Source organism: Arvicanthis niloticus, chromosome 21 (assembly GCF_011762505.2).
Source record: "Arvicanthis niloticus isolate mArvNil1 chromosome 21, mArvNil1.pat.X, whole genome shotgun sequence".
Lineage (NCBI taxonomy): Eukaryota > Metazoa > Chordata > Mammalia > Rodentia > Muridae > Arvicanthis > Arvicanthis niloticus.
The window spans coordinates 8,443,286-8,466,690 of record NC_047678.1 but is presented as its reverse complement, the minus strand read 5'-3'; the positions used below and the strand labels follow the sequence as shown (position 1 = coordinate 8,466,690).

Below are 23,405 nucleotides of genomic sequence, written 5' to 3'. Positions count from 1 at the left end.
TCTTCTTACAGAATGGAAGTAATAAAAGGCGCATCTGAAATAGTTACAAAAGTTAAATTTTAATAATTTTCAAAAATATGTCTTTTCCGCCCCCAGAGCCACTGACCTCAGTTCTGGGTATACAGCCATGGAAAGAAAGATCCCTGAACCATGGCAGAATATTGAGAGGACTCCTCCCTTCCTTCCTCTGCCAGAGTTCCTCTACCCAACCCACTCGCCTGCACACGCGCGCACACGCACACACACACACAAACACACACACACACATACACACACACACACACACACATACACACACACACACACATATACACACACACACATACACACACACATACACACACACACACACATATACACACACACACATACACACACACATACACACACACACACACACACATACACACACACACACACATACACACACACACATACACACACACACACATACACACACACACACACACACACACACACACACACACACACACATACACACACACACCTTGGAATTCTCATGCTGCCCACAGCCCTCTGGTGTCATCTGGGTCTGCCCTGTCCCTGGAGTGGCTTTCTTTCTCCAGTTTATCCCCATGTTCCCAGCCCCCATCAGCATAGCACATATTCCCTCAGGAGAGCTGAGAAAAGCAATCAAGTTAAATTAATATGAGCTCTGATGGTGTTTAAAAAAACTTTTAACTCAAATGAGCCTCTTATAATATTACTATTTTTTTTTATTCTGCAAAACATAAAGATTCAAGATGTATGTCACTTAACTTTCTTCTACCTAGACAAGTTTGTTACTTGCTGCATTCAACTGAGAAACAACGACCTTGACCACAGGATTTCCTCAGGCTTAACACATTGAATGACTCTCTGAGAAAGCAGCTATGCTGTGTGAGGTTTCCCAATCCTGTTTGACCAATTCCTCTTAGTGAGTGAGGGTCAGTGCTCTAGGACACACCAGTAAAATCTATTGGAAATGGGGAATGGCAGGAACTCGTGGGTTGATCCCATTCTCCAAAGGATTTTGTCTTCATTCTTGCAACAAAAGACTCTACGTAAGCTCCACAATGAGTGTGGTTTGCCGTGGGCATGCACTGGGAAGGGTTTGCATCCCTCAGCCATCCATGTATGTTTAGGGCTAGAACATAGTGTGCAAGGCTCTGGGTCCCACCCCTAGCGTTGGAAAAAGAAACACAAAGTGTATTTATGAACTGGGGCTACTAGTATGAGAATGGAGTTCCTTCTGTAAACAATGCATGTATCGTCTTAAAACATGAAATTATATTTTTAATCTGTTGGAAATAGATCACTTTCCAAATAACTAGAAAATATAATAATATTTGAAAACAATAAATATAAGTAGAGATAAAGACATTAAGCATCATGCCCTCATTTGGTTAGCTGTTTATTTCCTCGACTCTTTCTTCTATATCTGACGATTCTTTCCAAGGTTAGTGAAGACTTTTCTGAATACTTACTAAACCTTTCATGCTAACATTATGATTCTTTTATCTGCATTAGACTAATTTTAAATATGAGATATGTATTTATATAGCCATTGTCTATTTAATATTATTTGCATACAGAAAAGACATTGGATTTTTCTGGAAGCCACCAGTCAGAGGTATAAGAGAAAAAAAATGCAGCAAAGAAGTATTATCTGGACATGAAAGTTTAATGTCTTAAATTACATAGTAAAGTTATTTTGTTTTAATTTTTGCATCCATTAATTTCTAATGAAACCTAAAACATGCTTTTTAGAGCCCTTATACAATGAGAATCTGGTTGGATCACGATGGCCTTCAGTAGTATCTGCATACCACCATTCACGGGTTAGCTAACAGGGAGACGCACGAAACATAATTACTCTGTGATTACCAACGGTGCATGAGACATTCGTGTTGTATAAGGGAGCTTTCTTCACAACTTAACTTGGTTCTTTTACTATATTTTCTTCTCTTTTTATTCCTTTCATTTCTGTTATTTTTAAAACTGCACCCAAGATGCCTTTGCAGCTTCTCCTGGGGAGGCCCCTGCAGCACCCGAAGGGGCCACGGCACCGGCTACCCCAGCCCCAGTGGCTGCAGCTCTTGATGCATGCTCAGGAAATGGTGGGTTTACATATGAGCCAGTCTGTCGTTTTCCTGTCCTAACGTGAAACCTGCATAGTTAGATGTGGCCATATGTTTTCTAATTTTGTTTTCTTATTAGTGTGAAACTCATTCCTCATAACTGAATAAATAACACCAACACTTAAAACATTAAGACAACGAAGTGCATACTTATCAAAATTGGCAATTCTTCAAGATTGACAATTTTTCTCAGTGCAAGTATGCTCTCTTAATGTTTTTCCCCCTCTGACGCATCCTTTATGATATTGAGTTCAAATATATTGACATGTTTTAATGAACTTTCAGAGCTACCAAATTGCCTAGATTAGGTAAGGGCATGAAAAATAATGACCCCTGGACCAAAACTATAGGCTAATCCCACAGCACCCTACAAAAAATTTCAGATCAAACTTGTAGTACCAACTGTATTTTCTTTTTTTATTCAGAAAAACATCCCATCTGCTAATAAGATAATAGTGAAACCCATGTAATCTTGAGGCCTAGCTAGTATGTAAATGTGTGTGACATGTCTTCTTACCTGTAGTTACGATTCTGTCTCTTGCTCCTTCCTGACTGATGCTGCGGTGTGTCTCCACTTTCCTTTCCAAAAGACCCTTTTGCCCCATCGGAAGGTAGCGCAGAGGCTGCACCTGAGCTGGACCTCTTTGCAATGAAGCCACCTGAGACCAGCGCTCCTGTAGTTACCCCTACAGCTAGCACAGCCCCTCCAGTTCCTGCAACCGCTCCTTCTCCTGCTCCCACGGCTGTGGCAATCACTGCTGCTGCCACCACCACCACCGCTGCTGCAGCTACCACCACTGCCACCACCTCTGCTGCTGCCACCGCCGCCGCCGCCGCCGCTCCTCCTGCTCTAGATATCTTTGGTGGTAATTTGTCACTGTTACTAAATCTCTCTCATCTGGTGGCTTGAACCTGGTCCTATAATGCACACGTGACTCATGCATGAAAAGCGTAGTTAAATGGTTCTCCATTTACTACTTAACCTAGAGTCCTTGTGGATGCTCTGTCAGAAAACTGGCCAGTGATGCTGTCACAGGCTTGATTTCCAGACTGAGTGAAGGCCTGTGTGTTCTTGGTCTTAGATTTGTTTGATTCTGCTCCTGAAGTTGCTGCAGCACCTAAGCCAGATGCGGCTCCTAGCATAGACCTGTTTGGCACAGGTAAAGCAAAACAACCGTTTTCTTCAGCTCTGTTTATGTAGACGTGTCTGTCCTTGGTCAAGCCCCTTATAGTTGCTGTGATCAATGCACTTGTTAGACGTGTGACTCTGATTTCAGCTTTCTGCTACTTACTTCTGCTTGGTTTTGGTTTCTTTCACTTTTGGAAGATGCTTTCTCCTCCCCACCACGAGGGGCCTCTCCGGTGCCTGAGAGTTCTCTCACTGCTGACCTCTTATCTGGTGAGTGCTTCTCCTAGGTCAAGCCTTCAGAGCTGTCTCTGGAGGGCCATGGGTGGGGGGAACTCAGGTAGTGAAAGATAATCTAATACCATATAGGTTTATCTTATGTGCTTTAAGACTCAGAATTCACCTAAAAGAAGAATCTCATTCTCTAGCCCATCAGCAACTGGTAAAGGTTGATATTTCAAATATAAGGTTGGAAAAGAAAAAATCCCATTTCCCACTAATTGTTCTACTATTGACGAGTCAATTTTTCATTTGCTTTCCTTAACTGTTAAGAGTTTTCCACTCTCTTTCTGTAACTGAAATCTTGAGGCCATTATTGAGGTCCGGGTTTCAAAATGGCTGAGGATGACCGCCATGTTCCCCTGTTCTTCACTGCAGTGGACGCATTTGCAGCGCCGTCTCCTGCATCTACTGCCTCTCCTGCAAAGGCGGAGTCCTCGGGTGTCATAGACCTTTTTGGGGGTGCGTATCTCTCCTCTTTCAGCACTTACATCATCTGGAGTCTTTTGTTGTTGCTGATGTTCTGAGTGGACTCTCCTCTTTCATTCTAATTCATTTTGCTTCTTTTGACTCTTAAGTTGCTTTTGTTTCTTACATGTGAACTTAAGTTGCACCATCGACCTTTCCCATGTCTGTGCCGCCATCACCGTCATCACGACTTTCAGTGCATGGTCTAACAAATCTGGAGTGTTTTCCATGTGACGTCTTCTTCTTTGCAGCCTTTTGTTCATCCTTGTTTTTAATCACCTGTTTAGAGTCCCTCTCTACTGTTTCCTCAAAGATCCTGATGTATTGGTTATGTTCACACTCTCAAGTCCTTCAGAGCAACATAAAACATAAAATAGGTAATTCAGAATTGAAAACAAGCCAGTTAGGTGTCAACATATGTAATGCTGTTTATTTACACTGAATTTAGTATTTTTAAATCTTTACAGAGAACCTGGAGATATTTTTTTCTGGTTTAAATGTATTCTCTTTCTTCCTTTATATAGTATCTGAAAAACAGAAAGGTACATTGATTATATTTTGATTATATCGATTGGTTATTTGTATTCATATCTGTAAGCTAAAGTTTTTTGTTAACAGTAAACTTGCAGGAAAGAGACAGGTCTGAACTGAATCCATAAAAGTATCTGTAAAAGTGTCTTTGGGCTAAAACATCACCTTTGCATGTTGTGCCCACATGGATAATCTACTGTCACTGATGCATCCTGGTACATAGCTGCTACATATATGAGGGTACAAAGAAGTCACAGATGCTGCCTGCCCTCCTGAGGGTGCTCAGACTCATAGGTACAGGGAGTGCTGTTATACTGGGCATATTAAATGTTTAGAAGCTTAAATGGGAAGTGAGAAATTCTGTTTTACCTTCATTTAAAAATCCCAATCCTGTTTTTAATGAATGATAGACTCTAGTTTGAAACATTTATTCACTTATAAGGTCTATGTCTTAATCATTTAGTGAGGCACTAATTATTAAACATTCTAGAACTCTCATGAGAGGCTAAACTCTAGAGCAGAACATTGTGGCACACAGCCACAGTCCCTGCTCCTGGGGAGGCTCCCGGTGCAAACAGGAGCTATATATTAAGACTCTGAGACTATAAAATAAGGCAAACTGCTTAGAGCCTGTGTAGAGCCACCCAGACATTTCACACACCCAGGAGGCAGGCTCTCCATACAGAATGTCACATATGTGTATGTGTCTGCATGTGTCACACGTGGATTGCTTAGTCACTTACTATTTGACTCTCTTACTTTCTTGCTGCATAATGGATGATGGATAGATGCATTTGGAAGTAGTGCTTCTGAAACCCAGCCAGCACCGCAGGCTGTTTCTAGTTCATCAGCATCGGCAGATCTACTAGCTGGTAATTGATTCCATTAAGATGGCATTTTGTAAAAGTTAAGTTTGGATATGGTTTTATAAGTAATAGATACTACGTAAATTGCAAAATATTTTTAAATTTTCCTTTCAAGGCATGAAATTGAGGGTGATACAGTATTAAATAATAGAAGGTTTATTACTTTCTAGGTTTTATTAAATTAGTCTTAAACCCCTATTGATTCTCCCTATCTTACTTTCAATTAGCATGTTTGTTTTTATTTGTCAAAAAGGTAATACATTTTGTGTAGAAATTCTGCCATACAATGACTGCTCATATATTTTAGAAGGAATCTGTAGTAAACTATGCTGTAATATTTAACAGTTGGTTTTATAATATGTGAGTCACCATAGAAGAAACCATTATAAAATTTTCCTGTTGAGTTGAAATGTTGTGACATACATCATGGGCTTTTTGACAAGCTGGTTAGGAACTAGATGGGTACGGGGATCACTGCTCATTGCTAAGACAGTGGGGACTGGTTAAAAGAACAGTTCGAGAACCCAAACACAGTTAAAACCAAGCTTGAGTCTTCCTTGGAGTCAAGACAATATCAGACTTAGAATGTGGCCAATCGGAAGACCCCAGCAGAAGTCTTAGACCATGCTTACCTCAGGAGCTCACGGCATGCTAATCTCACTTGGATTTTGCTTGAGAGGAGCACAGCAGTAGTCTGGTGGAGGCCTCTTGAAGGTCAGTGCAGCTTTCAGTGTACACTAGAGGGGATAGATTTGGTTCCTTGGGATGGCAAGGAGTTAGTGAGTCTCCTGAGCACCTGAAAGCCTCCTGTCAAGAATACCTCGGGTTAAATACCCAACAGCCATGTGGTCCTTAAAGAATAACTGGTTTTGACCAAGTGTGGCCATAGTTTACAACCTAAAAGCAGTGTAAAACAGGATCCCTTCACTGAGTGGAGTAGGCTGGAGAACATGCCAGTGTTCTCAGACTTGTGGTGGGTAATGGTGGAGCCTAAGTGCCTCTCCACACCCCCATCACTAGTGCTGTAGGAAAGTTCCCTTGTGGTCACATTTTTCCTCCAGGAACAGGAGGAAGTAGAGGCAGCCCCACCTTCTTTCTGTCATCAGTAATTCTGTCTGGTGGCTTCAGTTTCTCCAGCAGGGGTTGCTCTTTCATTTCTTTTATATGGCCTCTGGCTCCCTGATCCAGTCAGGTACTCCTATTTGCCAGCTCTTGTCACAGTGACTGCTGCGATGGACCAGAACCCCACTTTGATGTTGCTTTGTCTTCTGGAAGCTAAAATGTAACATGAGGTACGCACCTCACACAGCCTACCACTGCCAGCTTGAGACAAGGCTGCCAGCTTGCCTGGCTTTCCTTTCAGCCTAGATGCATTTCACAGCAGCTTCAACTTGGCTAGATGCTTTCAGTCTCTTATTAAACCAATACATTCAATTCAGATTTTTTTTAAAATCTGCAGTAAGATTTTAACAGGCCACAGAAATAGCATATTTTCCAGGTTCCTTTGGTGAAAATGATCCTGCTGGTTTTTAAAATGAGATGATTGATTATAAGTCTTTGGCTCTAGAGTTATGGTTAAAAATCAATTGTTCTGGCTATCTAAAGAATTCTAAGAAATCTTTCTTAGATTTCTGCTGCCCTTCCATAGACGATATGGGTCACAGAACTGTTCAAATCCACTAAGCGGGAGGCCGGCTAAAAGGCCACACTGTCTATTCTAGTGTTCTTACTCTACTGTGCCTCACTGAGAACTCCAGGGCCAGAACCTGAGATACTGTTTTTAAAAGAGCCTAGACCATTCAGACCTGCAGCAGAAGCCAGGGATTTTGGGAAAAGAAAGCATTCCAAGTTAGAGGCTGGTGACAGAGCCAAGAGGTTTGGTCCTAGGGATACCACAGGATCTATACCACCTCTGGAGAGTGAAGGATCTCAGCTGTAGAGAGATATGTTCCCAAAAGGCTCACTTTGGGTCATGTCTCATACAAAAAAAGCTTAAATTGTTCAGCTGACCTGTGTAGTCTAAAATCTTACAAAGTGAGCTGGAAAAGAGGTTAGTGACAAACGTTCAATGTCTGTGCATTTTAAACGTGTGTTGTTGACTCTTCTCTTCCCTTTCCTCACCTGCCTTTTCTTGTGACTCTTTGGTAGGAAAAAATTATGTGTTAACTATTGTTTTTCTCTTGGGTTCCTCCTTAAATAAATTAATGTTCAATGCAGACAAGTTTGCATGGATATTACAGTCTACTTTGCATCAAAACATTTCCTGTAAGTTACTTTGGTAAGATCTGATTTTCTTAGCACGAAACAGCACTTTCACCAGATATCCTGGTATAAGAAAATTTAAACTACATTTTAAATGTTTCTAAAATTTAATTTGAGAGACTGGCCTTTCCCTGTATTAATTACAGAAAATCATTTCTTAATGATTGCTTAACTATGACAGCACTGGAAAATCACATTTTTGAGTTTTAAAAAGGTTATGGAATATCAACATAATTGTGTCTTGTGAGTGCTTCCAGTCCTTTCCACAAGTCAACATCGTATCTACAATTTAGCTAACAGTGCTCTCTGAGTTTACGTTACCCAATTATCTTTGTTTAATGCATATAAAACAGAACAAATATTGGGACATGGCCTGATGGTTGTTTGCAGGGTTTAGCACTTTGCTTTGACTTGTGTATATGTTTGTATAGAGATATAGCTACCAAGCCCACCACCTATATAAATAAAGAACCTTTAAAAAAATAAATAAATGAGGTGGAGCATGCCAGCAATTTCAGTGTTCAGGAAGCAAAAAACACAGAGGTCACCAACTAGTTTGAGGCCAGTCTGTTTTCCTTGAGGGCATCCAGGGCTACATAGTCAAGAAGTGTCTTAAACATACAAGTCTAGTAAAAGTCACACACACACACACACACACACACACACACACACAGGTTAATATTAGGGTCAGAACCACAAAAAGTTGCATTTTGTGAAGAATCTTCTAGTTGTGATTATAATAAAACATTAGACTACACAGAAGAAATCTTGGTCTCTGGAGTGAGGCGACTTGCCTCATACAACTGAGATTTCTTCTTTGCCCATCTTTTTGTGTGGCTCTAGGGACCACACTCACAGCTTCTCTCTTGCTAGCAGGTGGGCAGGCACTGTACTGTCTCTTTGAAAGAGCAAGTTTATATTAGTGAAAGGCAGTAAACAGATGGTAGAGTAAAATGCTGAAATTATTTGTAAATATTTTAAGCCAACTATTAAGGGTAACTTTAAAAACAAAAAGAAAATGTTACTGAAAATTCATGTGTGTTCTAAAACCAGGAAACGAAAGACTAACTGGAACAGGTAATTTCTTTTAAATTGTTGTATAAAATCCAGTTATGTTTCACTCAAATTCAGACCCAGACTTGTCGTCTCATAGTCAACTGCAATACCATATATTGATGACATATTAATCTTCATCTTCTGCCATTTTCAGTGGTTCTCAGCCTTCCTAATACTACAGCCCTGTAATGAAGTTCCTCATGTTGCAATGACCCAACCATACAAGTATTTTCATTGCTATTTCACCATAATTTTGCTACTGTTATCATAATGTAAATATTGTTGTAGATAGAGGTTTGCCAAAGGGGTCATACCCAAGGTTGAGAACCGCTGATTTAAGCAGTAATCTTACTTACTTGGTGCATCTAGTATAGTAAAACTAAAGAGAAGTCTGGAGCCAGGATAATAACTCTGACCTCAAGCTTTCTTATCGATTGAACCTCATCGGGATGTTCTGAGGATAAAATAAATTCATATATGTATGTTTTTTGTGGTATCTATTGGACATGGCCCTAGGCCACACATGACTGAAGACTGCTATGAATATAATGAAGACCAAAATCTTAAAGTTATTTTCAAATATGAGGGGTTTTTTTCCCCCATTTCTAGAGGGGAGTTAACTGAGTTGTGCCATTCCAGGGTTAACTTGGTAGATGCCACCACTCTACAATGGAAGAGACTGGATAAGCCTGTGGTAGCCATTGCTGGGTTTGCAGGATCTAACGTAATCAAGTGCATGTGATGCAAGTGGTCAGAGTGTTGGAACAGTGCCTCCCACTCAGGTGCCCCATCCCAGCAGGGTTGCCAGTGCTCCCTTTTGTAGAACAAACACTGACAAACGGGAGCCCTTTATCCACCTGTGAATGTGATCTTAGCTTCATTAGTGCACAGCCCATAAGCCCTGTGTGAACCAGCACAAACACGAGTTCCCCTTTCTGTGGAGGCTACCAGTTTGACTCTTTGCAGTCACTTCCCACCATGGAATGACAGAGGCAACATAAGGCAAACCCTGGTACTTTCAAACCACTATTACTATGATTCTAGAGTTAATTCAGTGTTATTTAAATATTAAAATCACCCAGCATGACCCCTCAGATTTTCACTAATAACTTTAAATAACTGAAATTTTACCCAAAATGCAGTATTTTTGGATATGTGTTCAAGGAAAAGCTAAACCCATGAAGTCTTAAGTTTATGTCACTTTTGATTTATAGGGACAACATTATTGCCTACTGCTGAAAAAAATGACCAAAGACTGATGAAAATTTTCTTTACAAATGATAAATTGGTTTTATGAATTGCAGTGTTAATATATGTCTATTATTTTACAAGCTCTTTGTGAAGTGATGAATGGGCTACATTTGAAAAGAAAATGTGCAACAAATTGGTTATAAGAAAGACTTGTTGGCATCGTGGTGCATGCCTTCAATCCCAACTCAAGAAACAGAGGCAAGCAAATCTCTGTGAGTTGGTCAGTCCTGTCTACATAGTGAGTTCCAGGCTTATCCAGGGCTATATAGTGAGACGATGTCTCAAGAAAAAAAAAAAAAAAAAAAAAAAAAAAAAAAAAAAAAAAGAGGGAGGGAGAGAAAGAGAAAAAGATAGACAAACATCTGATTAAAAATAAAATAAAGCCTAAATAGAAAATTATGTGGTGTCTTACTAATCAATCAACAATCACCTTGTAGATTTTATTTATATTTTTATACAGAAGCAACACAGGGTCATCTTAGACTTCTGTTTTTATTGCTTGAGAGACATGATCTGCCTCCAGAATTCAAAGAGTAAATATTTAATTTGATATCTGATTAATTTTCAGTAATCTTCACTCAGTAAACATTAGCTTACTGTTTCAGGCACTGTGTTAAGTACCGATAGAAAAGGCAGGAGGAAAAGGCACAGAGCTCCTGAACCTAGCAAGCCGTCTCTGGAGTTAGGGTGTGGTGGCATAGGGACGCAGGCGTGGTGGGAGTGGGATGCAGCTATGCTCCACACGCTCAGGACAGGGCTGTACATGGAGGATGGAGTGCAGCCAGCAGCACTGGGTAGTGACACGTCATGGAATTCCTTCCAGAGGCCTGCGATAGTAGGAGCTGTCCGTTTGGCTACAGTCCTCTTTGCAGGGATAGGGAACATCCAGATCAGAACCAGATGGCAGCTGGCTGCTCTGCAAAGGAATCTGAACATGATGGGGATCCATGAAAGCTTTCCTAGACGACGGTCAGCGTTGTCTACTCAGATTAACAACCCTGTCTGTGCTACAAAGTAAAGCCCAGAGGGGATACCCACTACAGACTGGACATCCCCTTGGTGCCTGTTACCTGGAAACAGAGATGAGAGCCTACTTACCCTTCGTGATGCCGTGGGCCTAAAACACGTGAAAACTAAAGATTTGATGGCCACTGTTTTAAATCTGCATTTCATTACTGAGCCACTGTGTGCAACTGAACATGTAATTACCTGTTACTGTCACTGTGATGAAGACTGATCTGAACTCTTTTGTGGAGGGGAGAGGTTCAAGACAGGATGGCTCCAAGTAACCTTGGCTTCCTGGAACTCAAAAGAGATCCGCCTACCTCTGCCTCCCAAATGCTGGGATTAAAGGCCACCACTGCCTAGCGACTGATCTGAATTCCAACCCTTCTTTGATTTCTGTATTTCCTCATTCCAGATTCTGATACCACAGGTTCTAATAAGGTTCACTAATGTGTGTGCATTTTCCTTAAGTGTTTAAGTGCTGCCTTGTTTCTGGTTAAGTTGAATTTGTCCTTCATACATCATGGATCAACATACTTGAGAAGCGTTTTGCAAAGCAAGCCTCCTGGTTTCACTAATTGCTCATCACGCAGCCTTTCCTCTTTAGTTCCTACATGTTGCTTTTTTCTGACTGTTTTTAGGCCCTGTACCCCATCTTCAGTTGACATTTTTTTACTGGGACCTTTTTTTTTTTAAATCAGGATTTGGGGGTTCTTTCATGGCCCCTTCTACAACGCCGGTGACTCCAGCTCAGAATAACCTGCTGCAACCCAATTTCGAGGCAGCTTTTGGGACAACGCCTTCAACTTCGAGCAGCAGCTCCTTTGACCCATCAGGTGAGGCACAGACTGTTCAAACACTCTTCCTCTTTCTGCTAATGGCCTCTACCGCCCAAGGTCTGCGTGCTTGACTCTCAGGAAGACGTTGTTAACCCTGGTTGGTGGCTCTTGTTCTACAGTTCGAATTCAAATTTCTAGGACAAGCTTGGTAGCTCTAAAAATAACCGCCTGTCCCTTTCTGTTTCTGTTTTTGAATTTTAGCAGAAGGCTTACCACACCCACCCTCTCTTTTGCACAAGCTCACATGCACATGATTTAGCCATGTAAAGGGAGGACAGATACTTTGTAGTGAACCTTTGAACAGTCTCTGAGTGTGTGGACACCCCAACACACCCCGCCCCTACTGTTGCTTACACCTTCTGAAGCTTGCATGGCCCTCCGTTTTATGAAGTTGAGACACAAATACTACCTCTGCTTCTAACCTCTCATCATGGCTGTCATTCTGTTTCTCTTCTCTTCCATTCTCCTCCTCTCATGCTGGCTCCTTCCTACAAATTTTCAATTGGTGAGTTTTTGGCAATTAAATGTGTTTCAGAGACACCCTAAATATACCCCCTGCCTGACAATCTGGTTGCTTCCATTGCCAGTGCTGACTTGAATGCTGTCTCTCCCACCTTAGAATGACTGTGTAGTGGTGTTTATAGTAGATCTGTGTAGTCCCTTACAAGAGTGTAACAAGCCCAGAGTTTTTATGTCAGTGAGATATTAGCAATGTCTTATGGAAATTCTAAGCCTGTGTTTTGAATAGTCTTTCTGTATTCTAGGAACTGAACAAGTGGTACTTGTCACCTGGGGATGAGGGACACACCAGTGGTAGCTCTTGAATCCTATCCTTAAAATTCTGTTTAAGTATGACCATAAGGTATAACCCAAACATTACCATGAAAAGGAGGGGAAAATCAAAATGAACTACCTCTAAAATATGACCAGCTGTCTTTCAGTTACATATTCCTAGATGCTGACAGATCACTTTTTTTTTTTTTTTACTAATTTCATTGGACACTCAGGAGTTACATCTTTTCTCAATTACAAGTTGCTTTAAAAGTAAGCATCTTAAGCCAGGCAATGGTGGTGCACACCTTTAATCCCAGCACTTGGGAGGCAGAGGCAGGTGGATTTCTGAGTTCGAGGCCAGCCTGGTTTACAGAGTGAGGTCCAGGACAGCCAGGGCTACACAGAGAAACCCTGTCTTGAACCCCCTTCCCCCAAAAAACCCAACAACAACAACAAAAAAGAGTAACAGCTTAGATTTCCTTGGGTAAATAATTTACAGTTTACTCCACATCACTACCATTTAGAATAACAAGTACTCAGTGGTTGTTTTTCATTAGACTCAAAGTGGCCACCACTTATTTAGTGCCTACAGAAGAAGCATTGTAATAAACATGTGGAAAGTATTCCCTCGTTTGGTCCTCACAATAAAGGCATATATTAGTGGTACTGTCCCCATTTACATATGAGAAGATGGAAGTGTCAGAGCTAGTAAGGGGTGTGGCTGAGTTACAGCCTGGCTCTGTTCTCTGTCTAGTGCTTTATGCTATACAGCCTTCCCCCACCCCATCTTTCTCCACGCTCATTAACGTTTCCATGTATTTTGAGTAGACATAAGTAGATATTCTTTTTGGTGCTCGTAGTCACAAATTATATCAATTATGTTGTTTCCTTTACAAGAATGTACTTTCATGTGTATCCATGGTTTCATTAAGGACTGTCCTTTGCATAATGTCTCTCTCTGTCTCTTTTTTGTTTCAAATTTTCTGAACCTGGTCTGTTTGATTTTCAGTGTTTGATGGTTTAGGCGATCTTCTGATGCCAACCATGGCACCATCCGGGCAGCCTGCCCCTGTCTCAATGGTTCCACCCAGTCCTGCAATGGCAGCCAGCAAAGGCCTTGGAAGTGACCTTGACTCGTCTCTGGCCAGCCTAGTAGGCAGTGAGTAGTCTGGTTTTGTTTGCTTGAAGCATATATGAACTGGATTATTTTTTCTTTGTACCTTTTCATGTTTGTCGCTCTGGTTTTGCTTACAGGTACGTGTACTAAAGAGTGGGTCTGCAGAGTTAGCTTCACCCAGGGCCTCTCTTGGAAATAGAAAGTCATCACTTCCCATTCCATTCTCTTGCAAGAATGCCCATGTCTCTTGTAATCTAAACTACAAAACAAAACAAAAAACACCCAAGGAGCACACACACTGGCATACACGCATAGTATACAAAGGCATTCCATATAAGTGTGTAGCCATCTGAAAATAGAATTATACTAAGTGTAGCATCTTCATAGTGTATGAATGTCATTTTTTAAACAAGTATTTATTGATCAGGAGGTATTCTTCCAGGCCCTGGAAACGATTCAGTGAACAGAATAGATAAAATTTCTATTCTTATGGCCCTTACAAAGGTCAGAGGCAGAACAGTGAAAAGCTTACATGAATAAATTCCGATTTATGTTACATCATGAGTGCCAAGTGGGAGTAATCCTCCCCAAAGTAAGGAGTGAGCTCCATAGCTGTTGGAAGAATGTTTATGGCAGTGGAAGCATTCAATGCAGACTCAGGTAGAGACTGCCTAGCAAGTCCAAGGGACATACGCAGATTAAAGCTGGAGCTGAGGAGATGGAGGGTTATTACGGACATTGGCCTTCATTTAAGTCTGAATTTTATTTTCTACCAAGGCACATGGGTGGATGTGCCTTTGTGAATGCCTTACAATATTAGGCAATATTAAAAGCTTAGCAGGTCATTTGTATATTCCTCTTTATGCGTCATCCTAGGTACATTTATTTCATATTCATTGTGATCTGAACATCCATTAACAAGGCCTTTGTGACACCCTGGAGACTGTTAATTACCGCCTTCTTCTCAAAATCTGTCTCCCTGAGATACAGCTTTCAGTGAATACACGCTGGACCTATCTCCCCAGTCCTGAGAGTGCCTCCAGCACACTGCGTTCCTTTTGTCAGCCACCTGAGACCATCCTGTCCTCTTCGAAAAACACTCACCCACTGGAGTGATAACTGATAAATCTAGAAAAGTATATATGAATCTGAAGGATTGTTTTTCTAATTTCAAAAGTTCTCTAAGACTACAGAACCTGATTTAAATGATACTGACATGGCCATGAGCTTCACTGTAGGCAACAGAAGAGAGGTGAGATCCTGGAAACAAGCCTTCACATCTGTTGTCAAGTCAGTGCTGACAAAGGGGAAAGACCATTCAGTAAGGGAGAAGACAGTCTTCTAAAGTATGTGGGGAGCTGGTTCCATGGTTCCGTGTGCTCCCTGGTCATATAGACGTGTGGCTTCTGTTCCCAGTACCTACATCAAGTGGCACCACTGTAACTCTAGCTTTAGGGGATCTGACACCTTCGTCAAAACCTTGTGCTAGAATAATGGGAAAGACTCAGAAACAGGAATAAAGTTGGACTTCTTTATAGCATCAAAAAAATCCTCAAAATGAATAAATATTATATAAAACTATCAAACTCTCAGAAAATAACTTAATAGTGAGTCTTGGTTAGCTTGGATTAGGCAGTATCCTTTACTTCCAATTCCTAAACGTAAGCAACCTTTGGCCCTGGAGAGAGAGATGGCTTCATGGTTTAGAGCACTTGTTGATCTTGCAGTGGAGCAGAGTTGAGTTCCCAGCATGCATATGACAACTCACAACCCTCCATAGCTCCAGTTTCCCTTTAGGACCTCTGCAAGTACCAGGCACATATGTGGTGCACATTACAAACATGTAAGCCGAACACTAATGCACGTTACATTTTAAAAGTCTGAAAAGGTTACTTAAATAAAAAGGCAACCCCAGAATGAAATAGTTTCTAATCACTAATCTTACAAAAGTCTTCTATCCAGAATGTGTAAATAACTTCTGCAAATCAATAATACAAGTAGGAATAATACAGCTTAGAAACTGGCAAGGGACTTGAATGGAGATTTCACAGGACAAAGCTACATCTCAGGATAGCTATTAAATATATGGAAAGACCTTAAACATCATCAGATGTCAAGTTAGTGCAAATTAGAGCCATAGTGGCTGAACAATTCACACCCAAAAGGGTGACTATGAAGAAAACAAATTGGAACACATGCTGGTGAGGTTCTGGGACGCTGACACCTTCTGACACTCCTGATGGGCTTGTAATGCATCACACTCTTGTGGAAGGAAGCATGGCAGGTCATTGGCATGGTAAGAGTGAGCCGTGCCTCTCGGCAGCTCTGCTCCTAGGTACATAGAGTAAGTGAGAATGAGTGTGCTCACAAACCATGGACAGATGTTCTTAGAGCTATCATCTATAGAAGCTCTTGGTGGAAACAGTCATGTGGCTCCTTGGTTAGTGAAAAGTGGTATGTGTATACATACGTACATGATAAATTGCAGCCAGGCCCACCCTTCCACATCACATTCCCATCTGTCCTAAAGGGATCCACGCATGTGTGTGTATGAAGTACCTGCCCAATTTTGTCTCTTCCCATGAGCAACATAAATATTTCATTGGCCTTGTAAATGTTTACTGTAGAGATTAAATTGTGTAATTTAATTAAAAATAAAAATTTTAGAAGTGAGACTTTTTTGTCTTCTAAAAACAAAGACTGGCCCAGGAGTGATAGCACATACCTACCTATGGGCTCAGCAACTTGCAAGGCTGAAGCAAGAGGATTTCTTGAACCTACAATGTAAGAGACTAACCTGGGCAACACAGCAAAATACACTCTTAAAAAATATATCAAAATTATGTGTAATGATTTTTTTATTTAGTTTAGTTGCTATGTATGGCTTGTTTTGTAATGCTAAGAAACAAAATGCAAGAAATATATATATTATGTTCCAAATCAGCTCCACACAGCGCTATGCTGGCTGCTCCCTGGGCTTAGAGAGCACAGCTTTGGGAAAGCCTCACATCCTCCAGGAGGCCTTCTACCGTGTGCCTCCTCACCCCTTTCTAGCAGCCTGTACCATTTACTTTTCTTACCTCATCAGTTCTCACGTGTCACACTGTTAATTAGAGTGCAGTTTCCTTTGGGGTCAGGGTCTTTGATTAGTTCTCTTTACTGATGTATCCCAAGTACCTATGATGATATGATGTCTGATTCAGCTAAGAGTCAGAACATCTTTGTCAAATTGATAAACAAAGTATGGTGAGGGTAGATGGCTAAACCAGGTATTCCAGAACCACTCCCACATTCACACTCCACCAGCAGGGCTCCCGGAACCCAGCACACGCTCTAGTTCACATCTGAACACCACCACAGCAGCGAGAGAAGGGTGTGCAGCTGCCTGAGATGTTTCAGCCCAAGGAAGCCCCTTAGGGTGTCAGCACCCAGGGATTTCATTAACCATTGATCCTGTGGGCACACACCGCCAGGCACCTAACCAATTTCAGACTTGCAGAAGGCAGGTGTGTAGCATAATCAACAGTGCTCATGTAAACACTGTAGGCACAGAGAGCCAGTTAGTAGTCATTTAGTCATCGTTAGCTGTCATTAGAGACAGCTTTATATCGGGGAAATAAACTGTTTCCAGGGCTTTTTCAGATGGTAATCTCAAACCTTCTGAGCCAGTCCACATTAAATGTGATCCTTAAGTCTGATGTAAGGTAAAGGAAAACTTCAAAGTCTAGCTTTGTTTACTGATACAGTTTATTTTCTGTCTAACTGGGTACAGTCATTGCGAGGCAACAACAGGAGTCTTCTAAGCCTCCTGGATTTTCTTAAGTATATATAAGCTGAGTATAAAGATTTAAATTTTTTTTCTTTTATCCATTTGTAGACCTTGGGATTTCCGGTACCACATCAAAAAAGTAAGTGTTTTTCCATCAATCTGTGTTTCTTTTAACACTGTGTTCATGTGTGTTTACTCAAACATTTCACTCCCTGGAATACATTATTTCCCATTCCTAAGCTAGGCAATTTAAGTTGATTTTTATTTAAGTTTATATTTTTGTTGTTAGTCTATTGAAATCTTCAAATTATTGCTCTGCTTTGAAAAAGAATAATCTATTTCAGGCTAGGGTTGCCACTGTTACAGCTGGAAATATTTTAGGATAGAGTTTTGAGGGTTTGGTTGGTTGAGTAATTAGTTGGTTTTTTTTTTTGAGACATGGTTTCTCTGGAGGTTTTGGGTATTTTAATAGATTTAAGTTTGAAATTCAGCACAGCATTTCTGGCTAAAGTTGATTTTAAAATGTCTTTCCTGGGTCATAAGAATGTTAAACAGTACATCCTTTATCAGATGTGTGTTTTGTTATTGAAACTAGGATGAATATTACAGCCATACAATGATTATAAATCATATTGTAGGTATGATACAGTTGTGTGAAACCCTCTCTTGAACCCTTCAAGAACAAGAAAAAGCTATCATTGGTACATTTTAAATTCAAACAAGAAACAGGGCTGGAGAGATGGCTCTGTAGTTCAGAGCACAGATTGCTCTAAGAGAGGACCTGAGTTCTGATCCTAGCATGCATGTCAAGTAGCTCACAATTCCCTGTAACTTTAACTCCAGAGAGTCCAATACCTCTGGCCTCCTGGGCATGTGTTAGCCTCCTGGGCCCCTGCACTTATATGTGCACACGCACACACAGAAATACACACATACACATAATTAAAATGACAAAAAATAATTCAACAAGAGATGTGTCCAGATTGTTATATTATTTGGAGTTTTTTATGAACAAAGAATTTAGTTGACTTTTTCTGCCATATTTCTCTATTGTAAGTAATGTGAAATTCCTATTGTCACTGAATTCAAAAGTCTCATCTGCTTTATTTCAAATGCTTTTGTGATGTCTTAGATACAGTATGGTAGGCTCCTCTGTAAGATTTAATCTATACTCTATCACTACCAGGTTTGAATGGATGACTTCTAAACCCAAGGAAAGCATCCAGAAAGTCACATGGCATTTTTTTTCCTGAATTTTGTGTTTTGTTTCTTTTTCATTCTTGCCCTTTAGGGGAGATCTCCAGTGGAATGCTGGGGAGAAAAAGCTGACCGGTGGAGCCAACTGGCAACCAAAAGTCACTCCGGCCACATGGTCAGCTGGTGTTCCCCCGGTACGTAACATTGAGGCCCGGGTGGTACGGGCAGTTCACCGCCCTCCAGTACACAGAGCAAGTCATTCTGCTTAATTGACTGTTAACATTGTACACCTCTGTTCACACATAACAACATGAGCAAGGTACAAAAGTCAGGGAAATCTAGCTTTGCATGTAACAATGATTACAACCTATGTTTAAATACCTTGTGGTTGCATAAATACTTAATACTAGTATTTGTGTTTCTGATTTATTTATAAAATTCCAGAAATGGTTTTCCAGTATAGTTCCTATCATGGATTGTAATATCATTTTATCATATTTCTTGCCCAGCTCTCCTGATGGTCTAAATAAGTCATGAAAACTCTTTTTTTTTTTCCTTATCAGAAAGGATGGGTAATGTGCTGGCTAGTTTTATGTCAACGTCACATAGACTGTGGCCATTTTTAAAAGAGAGAATTTCAACTGATAAAATGCCCTCACCAGGCCAGAATGTGGTGCATATTCTTGATTGCTGATTTCTGTGGGAAGGTCTAGCTTACTGTGGACACTTCTGAGCTAGTGGTCCTGAATGGTATGCGAAGGCAGGCTGAGCAAGCCGTGAGGAGCAAGCCAGTAAGCAGTGCTCCTCTATGGCCTCCTCACCAGTTGCTGCCTCTGGGCTGTCTTGAGTTCCTGCCCTGACTTCACTTCAGGATGGACTGTGAGCTGCAAGCTTTCCTTCCAAGTTGCTTTTTGTCATGGTGGTTACCGCGGCAATAGGAACCTGAACTAAGACAGAACATTTCTATCGTATGAAGATTTAAGACCATATTTTTTCAGCCCACCAATTTTAAACTTGAAACTAGGCCATCATCTTTTCCATACAGTCTAAAGGATATTTATTTCTATATTTTAAATTGCCATATCTTCCTTTTTTTTTTTTTTAACAAAACTAGGTAAGTCACTTTTCACAAGCCACTTGGATTTTTCCATCCTTGGGGACACCTCTGCCTGTCAGAGCCTGTCTGTTGCTCCAGTGTCTAACACTCTGCTGTGTGTCAGAGGGTAAAATGGTGGGAGTAGGCAGTTCACTGACATCCAGTTCTCTCATAGTGAGAGTGGTCTGGGCAGAAGGAGGTTGACAAGCTGCAAGCATATGAGTCTGAAGAGCACCACAAAGTGACTTCAAATCAGTGCTATGGTGCTTGTCGCCCTTTAAAACTTTGAGGTGAAGTTTGAGAATGCTTTGTAAATCCACGTACACAGACTTGAAATGCACACATTTTTTAATTACAGCCTATCATTGTAAAACAATGTTATGTTGTCTCTTTTTTTAATTTGTTCTGTGTGGTTCTGTGGGCATGTGCATGCAGCAAGGCACTGTTCCGCCAACCAGCTCAGTTCCTCCGGGTGCCGGAGCCCCGTCTGTTGGGCAACCTGGAGCAGGATTTGGAATGGTGAGTGATGACCTGTGCCAAACACCCATAGTTGACATTCCTGACATCTTTACACATTCTCAAATGAGCAGGCATTCCTATGGTAAATACAGTAAAGGAAACCTCAACCCAAGGCATCTGTTTTGGGCCTCAGCCAGCCTGAACAGGAAGTGGGGAAACGGTTACAATCTATATAAGTATATTGTCATCAAATTACAGTACATTGTTGTACCGTTTGGGAAATGATATTTACTATGTATTTTAGCTCAGTTATCAAAATCAACCCTCTGTATTCTGGGCTTTTCGCTCTACACTTCTATCTTAGCATGTTTTAGGGCCATCCTGCTTAAGGACATTAGCTTTTGTCACCTAAACAATTACTCTTAAGTGGAGATGTACACAGCTCCTGACTGGCATGAGGATGCCACATGACCAGCCAGGCGTGTACACAGCTTTTCCCTTCAGCTGACAACCTCAACACTCAGAGTTTAAAATTAACATAACAAGTTCTACCTGTGTAGGCTTCTCAGAAATTGTCCACAGCGTGTAAAAGGTGTGCATGTTGGGGTTTGCACTCTGAGGGTTCCAGACCTGCTCTAAGGCTTCCTTCCTTTGCAGCCTCCTGCGGGGACGGGCATGACCATGATGCCTCAGCAGCCAGTCATGTTTGCACAACCCATGATGAGGCCACCCTTTGGAGCTGCCGCTGCGCCCGGCACACAGGTCAGTTGCCTTGAGCTCACAGCACCAGGCATTTACCCTAAACATAAAGCTGTCATGCTGTTCATAGTGTGAGGTACAGAGGGAGGAGGCACAGCTCCACGCCTCCACCCTCAGCAGCCTGAGGAGTTCTCCTAGGCTTTTAGGGTTTCGGGCCAGACTGGGTTTTCTGGCTTGAAAAAAAAAATATTTCTGGACTAGCCAGTGTAAAACAAAGATTTAACAGGAAGGTTAAAAGAATACTGCTCAGAAAGAAAGAACTGCTCAGAGAATAGGTGTAGGCTTCTCTAAGAGACTGTCCCAGTTCACCCCCAGGTGGGTAGTTTGGGTGTGTATGTAGCTACTATCTTGGAGGAATTCTAGGAGCATTAAGAGAGGTCACTGTGTGGTTCTTGGGTGGCATCTGACAGGTTTGCAGTTGATAAGATTAGAGTCTAGATTGCATGGATGCCAGAAAGTAGGGTATTTGTACTGTACATAGATAGTGTTAACAGTTTTGTTTGAGACTACCCATGATACTTCTTGGAAAACCCTAAGCAAGGTTTAGGCCTTAAGCATGGTCCATTTTTACTTAACATAAAATATCTATATATGAAAGGATTGTTAGTTCTATGTTAACCTTCACAGCAACTGTTTGTTGGGCTGGAATTCTTGCCTCAATCAGACTCCAGGGTGAAGGATTCCTTTCCTGCCTCGTGGTCCTGTAATTTTCTCTGCCCCTCTATCCTGCCCCAGTGTGACTGTCTGATGGCCCTCTCATAGCTGTTGCTTCAGGAGTAAAGGGATCTGGACGCAGTGTACAGTGTGGGAATAGTGACAGAGAACTAATGAGCCCGGGGTCCTTCTCTTTTGTCCCCCTACTTGTGTCCCCACAGATACATGTGTCCCAGTGGCAGGAATTTAGGTTTGAGGGTTGATTTTTTTTTTTTTTTTAAGATTGTTTCATGCAGCCCATTCTGATCTCAAATTCACTATGTAGCCAAGATCAGCTTACCTTCTGCATCCACTTCCCTGTTGCTGGAATTGCAGGAGTTCACTACCACTCTCAGCCAAGTGTGGAGTCACCATTGTTCAGGCTGCAGGATCTACCCAGAACTTCTAACAAACAGCAACACGGTTTCCAAACACCGGAGTCACCATTAAAACCCCTTGTCTTTCAGCACCAGCCACAAGTTTGGGAGGCCTCACTTGAGACCAGCTATATACAAAACTGGGATGCTCCATGATGTCTTCCTGCTTAGATTTCCTTGTAGTGGCTCACAGAACTCAGGAACTTACAAAGTTTATGGTTAAAGTTTTATTGATATAAAAGGATACAAATTGGAAACAGCTGGAAGAGCAGAGATGATAAAAAAAAAATCTGGGAGAGGCCCAAGTATGAAACTGCTTCTAGCATCCTGTGAGACAGTGTTGCCAACTGCAGAAGATCACTGCTTCTAGCATCCTGTGAGACAGTGTTGCCGACTGCAGAAGATCACTTAGGTTTCAGTATGGCGTTAGTATGCCTCTGTCGCACAGTAATAATTGATTGGATTACTGCCTATGAGTTGAGCTCAGTCTCCAATCCTTCCCCACCCTGGAGGCCATGCTTGTTATTAAGTGGCCTAAAGACTCAACAACATAATAACCGATTAGCCTTTCTGGTGTGGCCCGCCTCCATCTGCTCTGACTCAGTCTCACCATACAAACATGGGAGAGCCTCTGTGAGTCACCCTGTCAGGATAAGCTACTGGGGTTGTCCTGGTTTGCTTTCTGTCGCTGTGAGAAACACCATGACCAAAAGCATCTTAGGGGAAGGGTTTATTTCAGCTTACAGTTTATAGTCTGTCATGAAGAGTCAGGTCAGCTCAAGTCAGAAAAGCCTGGAGACAGGATAAAGACCATGGTGGGATGCTGCTTACCAGCTTGCTATACATGGCTTGTTCGCTCTGTGTCCTTAAACAATCCAGGGCTACCTGTTGCAAGAAGGCACTGCCCACAATGGCCTAAGCCTTTCCATATCAACAGTTAATCAAGAAAATGACCCACGACCTTGCCCACCAATCTGATAGAAGCTCTTTCTCGGTGGAGGCTCCCTCTTCCCAGACCACTCCAACCTGTATCAAGTTGGGGGAAAAAACTAAACTGTATATGTGGCTACTGAAGCAACCATGAATAGCAAAGTCATGCCTGTTCCTCAGGACATTATTAGGGTTTAGAGTTTATCCAGCAGGATCCAGAATGAAGGGAATGCCTGTTTTTAGGAAGACCAGATTCCCTGCTCTACAGAAGTGCAAAAGGCATCATGCCATTTAAATGTTTTGCTGCTAATACTGGTCATATAGGAACCCCCACCCCCACACACCCTTAGTTCTTCTTTTAAGTTGTCTGGTAAAATAAAGAAGCATATATAGAACCAGTAAACTTTTTC

At 41.5% G+C, this 23,405-nt stretch overlaps 1 protein-coding gene across 19 annotated transcripts in view; it reads left to right on the top strand.

Annotated features, from left to right (window-relative positions):
• Snap91 (synaptosome associated protein 91) overlaps positions 1 to 23,405 on the top strand; it is a 114,726-nt gene that overhangs the window by 85,855 nt on the left and 5,466 nt on the right. For 5 of the 19 annotated variants that reach the window (XM_076917488.1, XM_076917487.1, XM_076917494.1 and 2 more), the window contains 12 exons: positions 2,013 to 2,120; positions 2,732 to 3,007; positions 3,224 to 3,301; positions 3,469 to 3,540; positions 3,925 to 4,008; positions 5,334 to 5,417; positions 11,687 to 11,821; positions 13,608 to 13,757; positions 17,593 to 17,623; positions 18,776 to 18,875; positions 20,213 to 20,296; positions 20,894 to 20,998. In XM_076917488.1, coding sequence (XP_076773603.1) covers positions 2,013 to 2,120; positions 2,732 to 3,007; positions 3,224 to 3,301; positions 3,469 to 3,540; positions 3,925 to 4,008; positions 5,334 to 5,417; positions 11,687 to 11,821; positions 13,608 to 13,757; positions 17,593 to 17,623; positions 18,776 to 18,875; positions 20,213 to 20,296; positions 20,894 to 20,998 — 1,307 coding nt within the window. The remainder of the gene's footprint in view (positions 1 to 2,012; positions 2,121 to 2,731; positions 3,008 to 3,223; positions 3,302 to 3,468; positions 3,541 to 3,924; positions 4,009 to 5,333; positions 5,418 to 11,686; positions 11,822 to 13,607; positions 13,758 to 17,592; positions 17,624 to 18,775; positions 18,876 to 20,212; positions 20,297 to 20,893; positions 20,999 to 23,405) is intronic. The other 14 variants (XM_076917492.1, XM_076917491.1, XM_076917493.1 and 11 more) reach the window with 8 other exon arrangements.